At 48.6% G+C, this 15,000-nt stretch overlaps 1 protein-coding gene across 1 annotated transcript in view; it reads left to right on the top strand.

Annotated features, from left to right (window-relative positions):
* tenm4 (teneurin transmembrane protein 4) overlaps positions 1-15,000 on the top strand; it is a 484,585-nt gene that overhangs the window by 261,258 nt on the left and 208,327 nt on the right. Inside the window, exons 11-12 of the mRNA XM_046293604.1 lie at positions 1,133-1,318; positions 13,092-13,118. Of these exons, the coding sequence (XP_046149560.1) occupies positions 1,133-1,318; positions 13,092-13,118 (213 nt within the window). The remainder of the gene's footprint in view (positions 1-1,132; positions 1,319-13,091; positions 13,119-15,000) is intronic.

Raw genomic sequence — 15,000 nt, 5'->3', positions numbered from 1 at the left:
ATGAAGGACTGATTCACACAGTCTCCTGTGAGAAGCATACATTTAGTTAATTCCTCTGCAATCCATGTCCTTTCTTTGTAATGCTCTTACTAGATTTGTTCTGTCGAACGGGATTGGTCCCTTATGAGGTGCAGGAATGTCTTTTCATCGGCCAGCAGACAAGGTAGTGGAGCGTGGCAAGACCCTCTTCCTCACAATAACTCCTGGATGTGTTCTGATCTTCACCCTGTCCGTCTCCTCCTCCATCTTTCTCTCATTATCTAACTGTCTGTCTTCCTTCCTTCCTCTCCCTCTATTCTCTATATCTCCCTTCCCCTCCCTCTATTCTCTCTGTCTCCCTTCCCCTCCCTCTATTCTCTCTGTCTCCCTTCCCCTCCCTCTATTCTCTCTGTCTCCATTCCCCTCCCTCTATTCTCTCTGTCTCCCTTCCCCTCCCTCTATTCTCTCTGTCTCCCTTCCCCTCCCTATATTCTCTCTGTCTCCCTTCCCCTCCCTCTATTCTCTCTGTCTCCCTTCCCCTCCCTCTATTATATCTGTCTCCTTCCTCTCCCTCTATTCTCTCTGTCTCCCTTCCCTCCCTCTATTATCTCTGTCTCCCTTCCCCTCCCTCTATTCTCTCTGTCTCCCTTCCCCTCCCTCTATTATCTCTGTCTCCCTTCCCCTCCCTCTATTATCTCTGTCTCCCTTCCCCTCCCTCTATTCTCTCTGTCTCCCTTCCCCTCCCTCTATTATCTCTGTCTCTCTTCCTCTCCCTCTATTCTCTCTGTCTCCCTTCCTCTCCCTCTATTCTCTCTGTCTCCCTTCCCCTCCCTCTATTATCTCTGTCTCCCTTCCCCTCCCTCTATTATCTCTGTCTCCCTTCCCCTCCCTCTATTCTATCTGTCTCCCTTCCCCTCCCTCTATTCTATCTGTCTCCCTTCCCCTCCCTCTATTATCTCTGTCTCCCTTCCCCTCCCTCTATTCTATCTGTCTCCCTTCCCCTCCCTCTATTATCTCTGTCTCCCTTCCCCTCCCTCTATTATCTCTGTCTCCCTTCCCCTCCCTCTATTATCTCTGTCTCCCTTCCCCTCCCTCTATTCTATCTGTCTCCCTTCCCCTCCCTCTATTATCTCTGTCTCCCCGGCTCCCACAGAGATTTGTGCAGTGGACTGTGGTGGACATGGCATCTGCATGTCGGGCACCTGTCGCTGTGACGACGGCTGGATGGGCGCCGGGTGTGACCAGCGGGCGTGTCACCCACGCTGCAGCGAGCACGGCACCTGCAAGGAAGGGAAGTGTGAATGCAGCCCGGGGTGGAACGGAGAGCACTGCACTATGGGTAGGACAGAGAGACACAGTGGGAGGGTCTGGGTGTGTGTGGGGGGGTAGTGTTTGTGTCTCTATGGGTGTGTCGTGTGGTTGTTTGATGTGGGGGTTGACTGAGTTGGGGGGTAAAACGGGGAAGCTTCATTGGATTTGTGCAACTCTGCGTATCATGACCAGGTTTACTCAATGATCTAACTCATCTCCATGCATTTTAAATGTGGGAATGTGTTAATGTGTCTTTTCATTTTAAATGTGGGAATGTGTTAATGTGTCTTTCCATGCCTGATTTCAAATACAAACATTTGCTTTGTTGCAACCGCTTGAAAGATACTATTTTGGGCCGTGGGGTGAATATCGGGTTAAGAATGTTTTGACGCGATATTTCACTGGGAACATTTTCGATAACAATAGTAAAGTTTTAAAAGATGTAGGGAGGGAGAGAGAGAGTCGGGGGGGATGTAGGGAGGGGGAGGGAGAGAGTCGGAGGGGGAGGTAGGGAAGTGGAGGGAGAGAGTTGGGGGGATGTAGGGAGGGGGAGGGAGAGAGTAGGAGGGGAGGTAGGGAGGGGAGGTAGGGAAGGGGAGAGTCGGTGGGGGAGGTAGGGAGGGGGAGGGAGAGAGTCGGAGGGGAGGTAGGGAGGGGGAGGTAGGGAGGGGGAGAGTTGGTGGGGGAGGTAGGGAGGGAGAGAGTCGGAGGGGAGGTAGGGAGGGTGAGGTAGGGAGGGAGAGAGTCGGAGGGGGAGGTAGGGAGGGGGAGGTAGGGAGGGGGAGATAGGGAAGGAGAGAGTCGGAGGGGGAGGTAGGGAGGGAGAGAGTTGGTGGGGGAGGTAGGGAGGGGGAGGTAGGGAGGGAGAGAGTTGGTGGGGGAGGTAGGGAGGGGGAGGTAGGGAGGGAGAGAGTCGGTGGGGGAGGTAGGGAGGGGGAGGTAGGGAAGGGTAGGTAGGGAAGGAGAGAGTCGGTGGGGGACGGAGAGGTAGGGAGGGGGAGAGAGAGGGAGGGAGAGGTAGGTAGGTAGGGCAGTAGGGAGAGGTAGGGAGGGAGAGAGAGAGGGAGGGAGAGATAGGAAGGGAAAGAGAGGAAGGGATGGAGAAGTAGGTGGAGGGAGGGAGGGAGGGAGATAAGTACTGAGGGAGAGAGAGGGAGCCTAATTCTCTGTCCACAGATGAATACCATTTCTGGCAGCCAGCCTATCAGCATGCTAAGATAGAGGGAGGGAGATTTTAGTGTTGGCAGTCAGCCTATTAGCATGCTAGGATAGAGGGAGGGGGGAGGGTTTAGTGTTGGCAGTCAGCCTATCAGCATGCTAGGATAGAGGGAGGGAGATTTTAGTGTTGGCAGTCAGCCTATTAGCATGCTAGGATAGAGGGAGGGAGATTTAAGTGTTGGCAGTCAGCCTATTAGCATGCTAAGATAGAGGGAGGAGGGTTTTAGTGTTGGCAGTCAGCCTATTAGCATGCTAGGCTAGAGGGAGGAGGGTTTTAGTGTTGGCAGTCAGCCTATCAGCATGCTAGGATACAGGGAGCGAGGTTTTAGTGTTGGCAGTCAGCCTATCAGCATGCTAGGATAGAGGGAGGAGGGTTTTAGTGTTGGCAGTCAGCCTATCAGCATGCTAGGATAGAGGGAGTGGGGGGGGGGGGTTTAGTGTTGGCAGTCAGCCTATTAGCATGCTAGGCTAGAGGGAGGAGGGTTTTAGTGTTGGCAGTCAGCCTATCAGCATGCTAGGATAGAGGGAGCGAGGTTTTAGTGTTGGCAGTCAGCCTATCAGCATGCTAGGATAGAGGGAGCGAGGTTTTAGTGTTGGCAGTCAGCCTATCAGCATGCTAGGATAGAGGGAGGAGGGTTTTAGTGTTGGCAGTCAGCCTATCAGCATGCTAGGATAGAGGGAGGAGGGTTTTAGTGTTGGCAGTCAGCCTATCAGCATGCTAGGATAGAGGGAGGGGGGGGGGGTTAGTGTTGGCAGTCAGCCTATCAGCATGCTAGGATAGAGGGAGCGAGGTTTTAGTGTTGGCATGTTAAGTTAAAGACTTGTTAAGTTATAGACTGACTAATGTCCCCAACCACACAATCACAGACTTGTTAAGTTATAGACTGACTAATGTCTCCAACCACACAATCACAGACTTGTTAAGTTATAGACTGGCAGTGGAATGATGTGCAGCACTCCCCACTGTGCACAGACATCAAATCAACGTCTATTCAACGTTGGTTCAACCGCTGTGTCCCCAGTGGGTAGTTTAGGACAGATTGATTGTTTGTCATGATTTAATTAAATGATAACTGGACCTTTTGATTGGAGAAAACCACAAAACTGATGAGATGAAAATTGATAATGTTTAACTGCATATTCTTACAACACTATTTTTTACCTGAGGTTTAACCAGCAGTTGGTTTGTTTTCGTTTCTCATGTCATGTGAGGTCATCTCTGGGGTTTCGTATCCTTTCTATGAACAGTCCCCAGAATCAGAGAACTATATATATATATACAGCTTGTTTTTCATCCTGTTTCATCTTTTCTGTCTTTGTTACCTCAGATCCACATGTTTCTCTCTCTTCTCTTCTCCTCTCTCTCTCTCTCTCTCTCTCTCTCTCTCTCTCTCTCTCTCTCTCTCTCTCTCTCTCTCTCTCTCTCTCTCTCTCTCTCGCTCTCCCTCCCTCTCTCTCTCTCTCTCTCTCTCTCTCTCTCTCTCTCTCTCTCGCTCTCCCTCCCTCTCTCTCTCTCTCTCCCTCTCTCTCTCTCTCTCTCTCTCTCTCTCTCTCTCTCTCTCTCTCTCTCTCTCTCTCTCTCTCTCTCCTCTCTCTGTTTCACTCTCTCTCTCTCTCTCTCTCTCTCTCTCTGTTTCACTCTCTCTCTCTCTCTCTCTCTCTCTCTCTCTCTCTCTCTCTCTCTCTCTCTCTCTCTCTCTCTCTCTCTCTCTCTCTCTCTCTCTCTCTCTCTCTCTCTCTCTCTCTCTCTCTCTCTCCCTCTCTCTCTCTCTCTCTCTCTCTCTCTCTCTCTCTCTCTCTCTCTCTCTCTCTCTCTCTCTCTCTCTCTCTCTCTCTCTCTCTCTCTCTCTCTCTCTCTCTCTCTCTCTCTCTCTCTCTCTCTCTCTCTCTCTCTCTCTCTCTCTCTGTTTCTCTCTCCTCTCTCTCTCTCTCTCTCTCTCTCTCTCTCTCTCTCTCTCTCTCTCTCTCTCTCTCTCTCTCTCTCTCTCTCTCTCTCTCTCTCTCTCTCTCTCTCTCCCTCTCTCTGTTTCACTCTTTCTCTCTACCGCTCTCTGTTTCACTCTCTCCCTCTCTCTGTTTCACTCTCCCCTTCTCCCTCTCTCTGTTTCACTCTCTCTCTCTCTCTCTCCCTCTCTCTGTTTCACTCTCTCTCTCTCTACCGCTCTCTGTTTCACTCTCTCCCTCTCTCTGTTTCACTCTCTCTCTCTCTCTCCCTCTCTCTGTTTCACTCTCTCTCTCTCTCTCCCTCTCTCTGTTTCACTCTCTCTCTCTCTCGCTCTCCCTCCCTCTCTCTCTCTCTCTCTCTCTCTCTCTCTCTCTCTCTCTCCCTCCCTCCCTCTCTCTCTCTCTCTCTCTCTCTGTTTCTCTCTCTCTCTCTCTCTCTCTCCCTCTCTCTGTTTCACTCTCTCTCTCTCTCTCTCTCTGTGTTTCACTCTCTCTCTCTCTCTCTCTCTCTCTCTCTCTCTCTCTCTCTCTCTCTCTCTCTCTCTCTCTCTCTCTCTCTCTCTCTCTCTCTCTCTCTCTGTTTCACTCTCTCTCTCTCTCCCTCTCTCTGTTTCACTCTCTCTCTCCCTCTCTCTGTTTCACTCTCTCTTTCTCTCTCCCTCTCTCTGTTTCACTCTCTCTCTCTCCCGCTCTCTGTTTCACTCTCTCTCTCTCTACCGCTCTCTGTTTCTCTGTTTCTCTCTCTCTCTCTCTCTCTCTCTCTCTGTTTCTCTCTCTCTCTCTCTCTCTCTCTCTCTCTCTCTCTCTATCTCTCTATTTATCTCTCTCCTCTCTCTCTCTCTCTCTCTCTCTCTCTCTCTCTCTCTCTCTCTCTCTCTCTCTCTCTCTCTCTCTCTCTCTCTCTCTCTCTCTCTCTCTCTCTCTCTCTCTCTCTCTCTCTCTCTATTTCTGTCTTCCTCTCTCTTCCACTCTCTTCTCTCTCTCTCTCTCTCTCTCTCTCTCTCTCTCTCTCTATCTCTCTCTATCTCTCTATTTATCTCTTCCTCTCTCTCTCTCTCTCTCTCTCTCTCTCTCTCTCTCTCTCTCTCTCTCTCTCTCTCTCTCTCTCTCTCTCTCTCTCTCTCTCTCTCTCTCTCTCTCTCTCTCTCTCTCTCTCTCTCTCTCTCTCTCTCTCTCTCTCTCTCTCTCTCTCTCTCTCTCTCTCTCTCTCTATTTCTGTCTTCCTCTCTCTTCCACTCTCTTCCACTCTCTTCCTCTCTCTTCCACTCTCTTCCTCTCTCTTCCTCTCTCCCTCTCTCTTTCTCTCTCCCTCTCTCTTCCTCTCTCTGTCCCCATCTTTTTCTTCTCTTGTGTTTTATTTTCCCTAAAGAAGGCCCCTGGCTACCACCCTACATCAGTAGTAAAGAAGGCCCCTGGCTACCACCCTACAGTAGTAGTACAGAAGGACCCTGGCTACCACCCTACAGCAGTAGTAAAGAAGGTCCCTGGCTACCACCCTACAGCAGTAGTACAGAAGGCCCCTGGCTACCACCCTACAGCAGTAGTACAGAAGGACCCTGGCTACCACCCTACAGCAGTAGTGCAGAAGGCCACTGGCTACCACCCTACAGCAGTAGTACAGAAGGCCCCTGGCTACCACTCTACAGCAGTAGTACAGAAGGCCCCTGGCTACCACCCTACAGCAGTAGTACAGACAGTCTAACTCTAGACAGGCTAGTTCTAGACAGGCTAACTCTAGACAGGCTAGCTCTAGACAGGCTAACTCTAGACAGGTTAACTCTAGACAGGCTAGCTCTAGACAGTCTAACTCTAGACAGGCTAACTCTAGGCAGGCTAGTTCTAGACAGGCTAACTCTAGACAGGCTAACTCTAGACAGGCTAACTCTAGGCAGGCTAGCTCTAGACAGGCTAACTCTAGACAGGCTAGCTCTAGACAGGCTAACTCTAGACAGGCTAACTCTAGGCAGGCTAACTCTAGGCAGGCTAACTCTAGACAGGCTAGCTCTAGACAGGCTAACTCTAGACAGGCTAACTCTAGACAGGCTAGCTCTTCCTTCACTAAGGCTATATTGAGAACCACCCACACTTCCTCCACTAAGGCTATATTGAGAACCATCCACACTTCCTTCTAAGGCTATATTGAGCACCATCCACACTTCCTCCACTAAGGCTATATTGTGGAACCATCCACACTTCCTTCTAAGGCTATATTGAGAACCATCCACACTTCCTCCACTAAGGCTATATTGAGAACCATCCACACTTCCTCCAATAAGGCTATATTGAGAACCATCCACACTTCCTCCACTGAGGCTATATTGAGAACCATCCACACTTCCTCCACTAAGGTATGACATGGTACCCTCCCCACTGGGCACACACTGGTTGAATCAATGTTGTTTCCACGTCATTTCAACTAAATAGGTTGAACTGACATCTGTGCTCAGTATAGTGCACTACTTTTATAGGGCTTTGGTCTAAAGTAGTGCACTATTTTGGAAATGGGGGGTGCCATTTGGGACACAGAGAGATACATACAAAGCTCTCCCCTCATCAATTTACTCACAATTTTTTGCTAATTTATTAAAAATTAAACCTGAAATATCACATTTACATAAGTATTCAGACCCTTTACTCAGTACTTTGTTGAAGCACCTTTGGCAGCGATTACAGCCTTGAGTCTTCTTGGGTTTGACGCTACAAGCCTGACACACCTACATTTGGAGAGTTTCTCCCATTCTTCTCTGCACATCCTCTCAAGCTCCGTCAGGTTGGATGGGGAGCGTCGCTGCACAGTTATTTTCAGGTCTCTCCAGAGATGTTCGTTCTTGTTCAAGTCCGGGCTCTGGGTGAGCCACTCAAAGACATTCAGAGACGTGTCCAGAAGCCACTCCTTGTCTTGTCCATAATGACATCACAATACCCATAATGACATCACAATACCCCATAATAACAAAGTGAAAACAGGTTTCATATATTTTGTTAATTGTAGAAACCCCTTGACTTTTGGGTTTGACGCTACAAGCTTGGCACCTGTATCTGGGACTTTCTCTTCTCTGCAGATCCTCTCAAGCTCTGTCATGTTGGATGGGGAGCGTTGCTGCACAGCTATTTTCATGTCTCTCCAGAGATGTTCGATCAGGTTCAAGTCCGGGCTCTGGCTGGGCCACTCAAGGATTTTCAGAGACTTGTCCCAAAGGACTCCTGCGTTGTCTTGGCTGTGTGCTTTGGGTCGTTGTCCTGTTAGAAGGTAAACCTTCGCCCCAGTCTGAGGTCCTGTGCGCTCTGGAGCAGGTTTTCATCAAGGATCTCTCTGTGCTTTGCTCTGTTCATTGTTCCCTCAATCCTGACTAGTCTCCCAGTCCCTGCCACTGAAAAACATCCCCACAGCATGATGCTGCCACCAACATGCTTCACCGTAGGGATGGTGCCAGGTTTCCTCCAGACGTGACACTTGGCATTCAGGTCAAAGAGTTTAATCTTAGTTGTACATATAAATATATGGATGAGCGATGGCCGAACGGCAAGATGCAGTAGATGGTACAGAGTACAGTATATACATATGAGATGAGTAATGTAGGGTATGTAAACAAGATGCAGTAGATGGTATAGAGTACAGTATATACATATGAGATGAGTAATGTAGGGTATGTAAACAAGATGCAGTAGATGGTACAGAGTACAGTATATACATATGAGATGAGTAATGTAGGGTATGTAAACAAGATGCAGTAGATGGTACAGAGGACAGTATATACACATGAGATGAGTAATGTAGGGTATGTAAACAAGATGCAGTAGATGGTATAGAGTACAGTATATACATATGAGATGAGTAATGTAGGGTATGTAAACAAGATGCAGTAGATGGTACAGAGGACAGTATATACACATGAGATGAGTAATGTAGGGTATGTAAACAAGATGCAGTAGATGGTATAGAGTACAGTATATACATATGAGATGAGTAATGTAGGGTATGTAAACAAGATGCAGTAGATGGTATAGAGGACAGTATATACACATGAGATGAGTAATGTAGGGTATGTAAACAAGATGCAGTAGATGGTATAGAGTACAGTATATACATATGAGATGAGTAATGTAGGGTATGTAAACAAGATGCAGTAGATGGTATCGAGTACAGTATATACACATGAGATGAGTAATGTAGGGTATGTAAACAAGATGCAGTAGATGGTATCGAGTACAGTATATACATATGAGATGAGTAGTGTAGGATATGTAAACATTATTTAAAGTGACTTGTGATACCTTTATTAAATCAATTTATTAAAGCGGCCAGTGATTTGAGTCAGTATGTTAGCAGCAGCCACTCAATGTTAGTGATGGCTGTTTAACAGTTTGATGGCCTTGAGATAGAAGCTGTTTTTCAGTCTCTCGGTCCCAGCTTTGATGCACCTGTACTGACCTCGCCTTCTGGATGATAGTGGTGGGAACAGGCATTGGCTCGGGTGGTTGTTGTCCTTGATGATCTCTTTATGCCTTCCTGTAACATTGGGTGGTGTAGGTGTCCTGGAGGGCAGGTAGTTTGCCCCCGGTGATGCTTTGTTGTGCAGACCTCACTACCCTCTGGAGAGCCTTGTGGTTGTCGGTGGAGCAGTTGCCGTACCAGGCGGTGATACAGCCTGACAGGATGCTCTCGATTGTGCATCTGTAAAAGTTTGTGAGGGATTTAGGTGACAAGCCAAATTTATTCAGCCTCCTGAGGTTGAAGAGGCGCTGCTGCGTCGACTTCACCATGCTGTCAGTGTGGGTGGACCATTTCAGTTTGTCCGTGATGTGTATGCCGAGGAACTTAAAACTTTCTACCCTCTCCACTGCTGTCCCGTCGATGTGGATAGGGGGTGCTCCCTCTGCTGTTTCCTGAAGTCCACGATCAACTCCTTTGTTTTGTTGACATTGAGTGCGAGGTTGTTTTCCTGACACCACACTCCGAGGGCCCTCACCTCCTCCCTGTAGGCCGTCTCGTCATTGTTGGTAATCAAGCCCACTACTGGAGTGTCGTCTGCAAACATGATGATTGAGTTGGAGGTGTGCATGGCCACGCAGTCATGGGTGAACAGGGAGAACGGGAGGGGGCTGAGCACGCACCCTTATGGGGCCCCAGTGTTGAGGATCAGCGAAGTGGAGATGTTGTTTCCTACCTTCACCACCTGGGCCAGTCTGAAAGTCCAGGACCCAATTTCACAGGGCAGGGTTGAGACCTAGGGTCTCGAGCTTGATGACGAGTTTGGAGGGTACTATGGTTTTGAATACTGAGCTGTAGTCAATGAACAGCATTCTTATCTTTGCCTTCTTGGGAACAGGAACAATGGTGGCCCTCGCGAAGCATGTGGGAACAACAGACTGGTATAGGGATGGATTGAATATGTCCGTAAACACACCGGCCAGCTGGTCTGCGCATGCTCTGAGGGCGCGGCTGGGAATGCCGCCTGGGCCTGCAGCCTTGCGAGGGTTAACACGTTTAAATGTCTTACTCACTTTGTCCACGGAGAAGGAGGGGGCCTTGGTGGTCCTGTATTATCCTTTTTAGTCTGGACGTCGGTGTCCATGACGTAGCTGGTTTTCTTTTTTGTAGTCCGTGATTTCCTGTAGACCCTGCCACATACGTCTCGTGTCTGAGCCTCAGGATATATGGTTTCCAGTTTACATAGAATCCAGTGAAGTTCTTTGAGGTCCGTCGAGGTATCTGCTTGTGGAGGGATATACATGGCTATGAATATAATCTAAGAGAATTCTCTTGGGAGATAATACGGTCGGCATTTGATTGTAAGGAATTCTAGGTCAGGTGAACATAAGTACTTGAGTTATGATTACACCATGAGTTGTTAATCATGAAACACCCCCCCCCCCCCGCCCTTCTTCTTCCCTGTTTATTCCTGTTGGCACAATGTGTGAAGAAACCCGGTGGTTGTACCAACTCTGACAACATAGAATGTTCTCTCTGTCTCACCTGGTCACCTGACTAACAGTCTCCACTTAGAATGTTCTCTCTGTCTCACCTGGTCACCTGACTAACAGTCTCCACTTAGAATGTTCTCTCTGTCTCACCTGGTCACCTGACTAACAGTCTCCACTTAGAATGTTCTCTCTGTCTCACCTGGTCACCTGACTAACAGTCTCCACTTAGAATGTTCTCTCTGTCTCACCTGGTCACCTGACTAACAGTCTCCACTTAGAATGTTCTCTCTGTCTCACCTGGTCACCTGACTAACAGTCTCCACTTAGAATGTTCTCTCTGTCTCACCTGGTCACCTGACTAACAGTCTCCACTTAGAATGTTCTCTCTGTCTCACCTGGTCACCTGACTAACAGTCTCCACTTAGAATGTTCTCTCTGTCTCACCTGGTCACCTGACTAACAGTCTCCACTTAGAATGTTCTCTCTGTCTCACCTGGTCACCTGACTAACAGTCTCCACTTAGAATGTTCTCTCTGTCTCACCTGGTCACCTGACTAACAGTCTCCACTTAGAATGTTCTCTCTGTCTCACCTGGTCAACTGACTAACAGTCTCCACTTAGAATGTTCTCTCTGTCTCACCTGGTCACCTGACTAACAGTCTCCACTTAGAATGTTCTCTCTGTCTCACCTGGTCACCTGACTAACAGTCTCCACTTAGAATGTTCTCTCTGTCTCACCTGGTCACCTGACTAACAGTCTCCACTTAGAATGTTCTCTCTGTCTCACCTGGTCACCTGACTAACAGTCTCCACTTAGAATGTTCTCTCTGTCTCACCTGGTCACCTGACTAACAGTCTCCACATAGAATGTTCTCTCTGTCTCACCTGGTCACCTGACTAACAGTCTCCACTTAGAATGTTCTCTCTGTCTCACCTGGTCACCTGACTAACAGTCTCCACTTAGAATGTTCTCTCTGTCTCACCTGGTCACCTGACTAACAGTCTCCACTTAGAATGTTCTCTCTGTCTCACCTGGTCACCTGACTAACAGTCTCCACTTAGAATGTTCTCTCTGTCTCACCTGGTCACCTGACTAACAGTCTCCCGCGAGAGCCGTGTTTCCGTGAAACAGAGAATGTTACAATCTCTGATGTCTCTCTGGAAGGCAACTCGTGCCCTAATTTTGTCCACCTTGCTGTCTAGAGACTGGACATTGGAAAGTAATATGCTCGAAAGCAGTGGGTGGTGTGCTCGCCTTCTAAGTCTGATCAGCATGCCACTCCGTCTGCCTCTCCTGTAGTGACAACGTTGTTTTGGGCCTCTGGGATTAGATCCAATATCCAGGGTGGAGGCCCTTCTCCCGACTGCTCAGTTTGGCGGCCAGCTCTAGGAAGAGTCTTGGTGGTTCCTATCTTCTTCCATTTTAAGAATGATGAAGGCCACTGTGTTCTTGGGGACCTTCAATGCTGCAGAATGATGGAGGCCACTGTGTTCTTGGGGACCTTCAATACTGCAGAATGATGGAGGCCACTGTGTTCTTGGGGACCTTCAATGCTGCAGAAATGTTTTGGTACCCTTCCCCAGATCTGTGCCTCGACACAATCCTGTCTCGGAGCTCTACGGACGATTCCTTCGACCTCATGGCTTGGTTTTTGCTCTGACATGCACTGTCAACTGTGGGACCTGATATAGACAAGTGTGTGCCTTTCTAAATCATGTCCAATCAATTGATTTGACCACAGGTGAACATCAAGGGAAACAGGATGCACCAGAGATGAATTTCCAGTCTCGTAGCAAAGGGTCTGAATACTGATGTCACAATGTGGTTTTTTATTTTATTTTAATTAGAAATGTGCCTTATTATGGGCTATTGTGTGTAGATTGATGAGGATTATTTAAAAAAAAAACAATTTTAGAATCAGGCTGTAACGTAACAAAATGTGGACAAAGTCAAAGGGTCTGAATAGTTTCTGGATGTAAAAACACTGTATGTCTTCAGTTGGTCATTGGGATCCGATTGAAATTTTATTTTCACATCTCTTTGTCTCGTTCTTCTTATTCTCCCTCCCTCTCTCCCTCCCTCTTTCTCTCTCTTTCTCTCTCCCTCTCCCCCTCTCTCTCTCTCTCTCTCTCTCTCTCTCTCTCTCTCTCTCTCTCTCTCTCTCTCTCTCTCTCTCTCTCTCTCTCTCTCTCTCTCTCTCTCTCTCCCTATCTGTATACCTCTCTCCCCCACTCTCTCTCTCTCTCTCTCTCTCTCTCTCTCTCTCTCTCTCTCTCTCTCTCTCTCTCTCTCTCTCTCTCTCTCTCTCTCTCTCTCTCTACCTCTCCCTCCCTCCCTCCCTCCCTCCCTCCCTCCCTCTCTCTCTCTCTCTCTCTCTCTCTCTCTCTCTCTCTCTCTCTCTCTCTCTCTCTCTCTCTCTCTCTCTCTCTCTCTACCTCTCCATTCATCTGCCTCTCTCTCTCTACCTCTCCATTCATCTGCCTCTCTCTCTATACCTCTCTCTCTACCTCTCCATTCCTCTGCCTGTGTCTTGCCTTGGCTTGTGTGTGTGATGCTGCTTGTAATGTATGTGGTGTGTTTGTGTCACCATACTGCTGTGTTTCTTTCTGTTCTCCTGTTTTGTAGTAAAACAACACCTAGTCTTACTGTGTCTGTCATGTAAGCTGCTGCTGTTCAACTTCTCCCTTATATGTGTGTCTCTTATCTCCCCAAGCTCACTATCTGGAGAAGGTAGTGAAAGGTACGGCACACCTCCTTCCTTCCTCTCATCACAACTACACTACCCATCATTCACCAGGCAACAGTCATATCCAGTGGCCATACTACTTCCTCCTTCCTTCCTCTCATCACAACTACACTACCCATCATTCACCAGGCAACAGTCATATCCAGTGGCCATACTACTTCCTCCTTCCCCACGTCCATATATGGTGTTTCCTGCTCCTCAAACCGCCTCAAATCACCAGTCACAGGCTGTGTCTGTATATTCCATATGTAGTGCATTATTTTGACAAGAGACCTAACTGTCCTGGTCAGCAGTAGTGCACTACATTGGGATCAAGGGACCATTCAGGGTGTGACAAAAATGTCCCACTTTTCACCTGAACTCTCATCTTCACCATTATTGTCACATCTGACTAACAGTCTCCACTTAGAATGATCTATCTGTCTCACCTGGTCACCTGACTAACAGTCTCCACTTAGAATGATCTCTCTGTCTCACCTGGTCACCTGACTAACAGTCTCCACTTAGAATGTTCTCTCTGTCTCACCTGGTCACCTGACTAACAGTCTCCACTTAGAATGTTCTCTCTGTCTCACCTGGTCACCTGAATAACAGTCTCCACTTAGAATGTTCTCTCTGTCAAACCTGGTCACCTGACTAACAGTCTCCACTTAGAATGTTCTCTCTGTCTCACCTGGTCACCTGACTAACAGTCTCCACTTAGAATGTTCTCTCTGTCACACCTGGTCACCTGACTAACAGTCTCCACTTAGAATGTTATATCTGTCACACCTGGTCACCTGACTAGCAGGCTCCACTTAGAATGTTATCTCTGTCTCACCTGGTCACCTGACTAACTGTCTCCACTTAGAATGTTCTCTCTGTCTCACCTGGTCACCTGACTAACAGTCTCCACTTAGAACCGTGGATCACAACGTTGTCCTTCCTCCTCCTCCTCTGTTGTGAGGCTTACTGGATACTACTGGGGTTAGAATGTTCTCTGGTGTATGATATGACCCCCCCCCCCACTCTCACCATGGGGGTATTAGGATGGGTGAGGAGTAGAGAAGGGTTCTCTGTAACCTGAAGGAGGGAGGAGATGGAGAGGGTGAGGGAGGGTTCTCTGTAACCTGAAGGAGGGAGGAGATGGAGAGGGTGAGGGAGGGTTCTCTGTAACCTGAAGGAGGGAGGAGGGGAGCAGAGGGGGAGGGAGTGTTCTCTGTAACCTGAAGGGGGGAGGAGATGGAGAGGGTGAGGGAGGGTTCTCTGTAACCTGAAGGAGGGAGGAGGGGAGCAGAGGGGGAGGGAGTGTTCTCTGTACCCTGAAGGGGGAGGAGATGGAGAGGGTGAGGGAGGGTTCTCTGTAACCTGAAGGAGGGAGGAGGGGAGCAGAGGGGGAGGGAGTGTTCTCTGTAACCTGAAGGGGGAGGAGATGGAGAGGGTGAGGGAGGGTTCTCTGTAACCTGAAGGAGGGAGGAGGGGAGCAGAGGGGGAGGGAGGGTTCTCTGTAACCTGAAGGGGGAGGAGATGGAGAGGATGAGGGAGGGTTCTCTGTAACCTGAAGGAGATGGGGAGGAGGGGAGCAGAGGGGGAGGGTTCTCTGTAACCTGAAGGAGGGAGGAGGGGAGCAGAGGGGGAGGGAGGGTTATCTGTAACCTGAAGGAGATGGAGATGGGGAGCAGAGGGGAGGGAGGGTTCTCTGTAACCTGAAGGAGGGAGGAGATGAGGAGAAGGAGAGGTGAGGACGGTGGGAAGATGTAGGGGACATGGGGTTCTCTGTCACCTGGTCCACCCAGTTTGGATGATATGCTGCTGTGAGGAGGTGATATGAGGTGATCTGATATGTTATTTTATTTTTTACATTTTTTTATATAACCTTTATTTAACTAAGCAAGTC

This window comes from Oncorhynchus gorbuscha, linkage group LG13 (assembly GCF_021184085.1).
Source record: "Oncorhynchus gorbuscha isolate QuinsamMale2020 ecotype Even-year linkage group LG13, OgorEven_v1.0, whole genome shotgun sequence".
NCBI classification, from domain to species: domain Eukaryota; kingdom Metazoa; phylum Chordata; class Actinopteri; order Salmoniformes; family Salmonidae; genus Oncorhynchus; species Oncorhynchus gorbuscha.
Note: the sequence above shows the minus strand (reverse complement) of the source record. Positions and strands in the feature narration are given on the sequence as shown.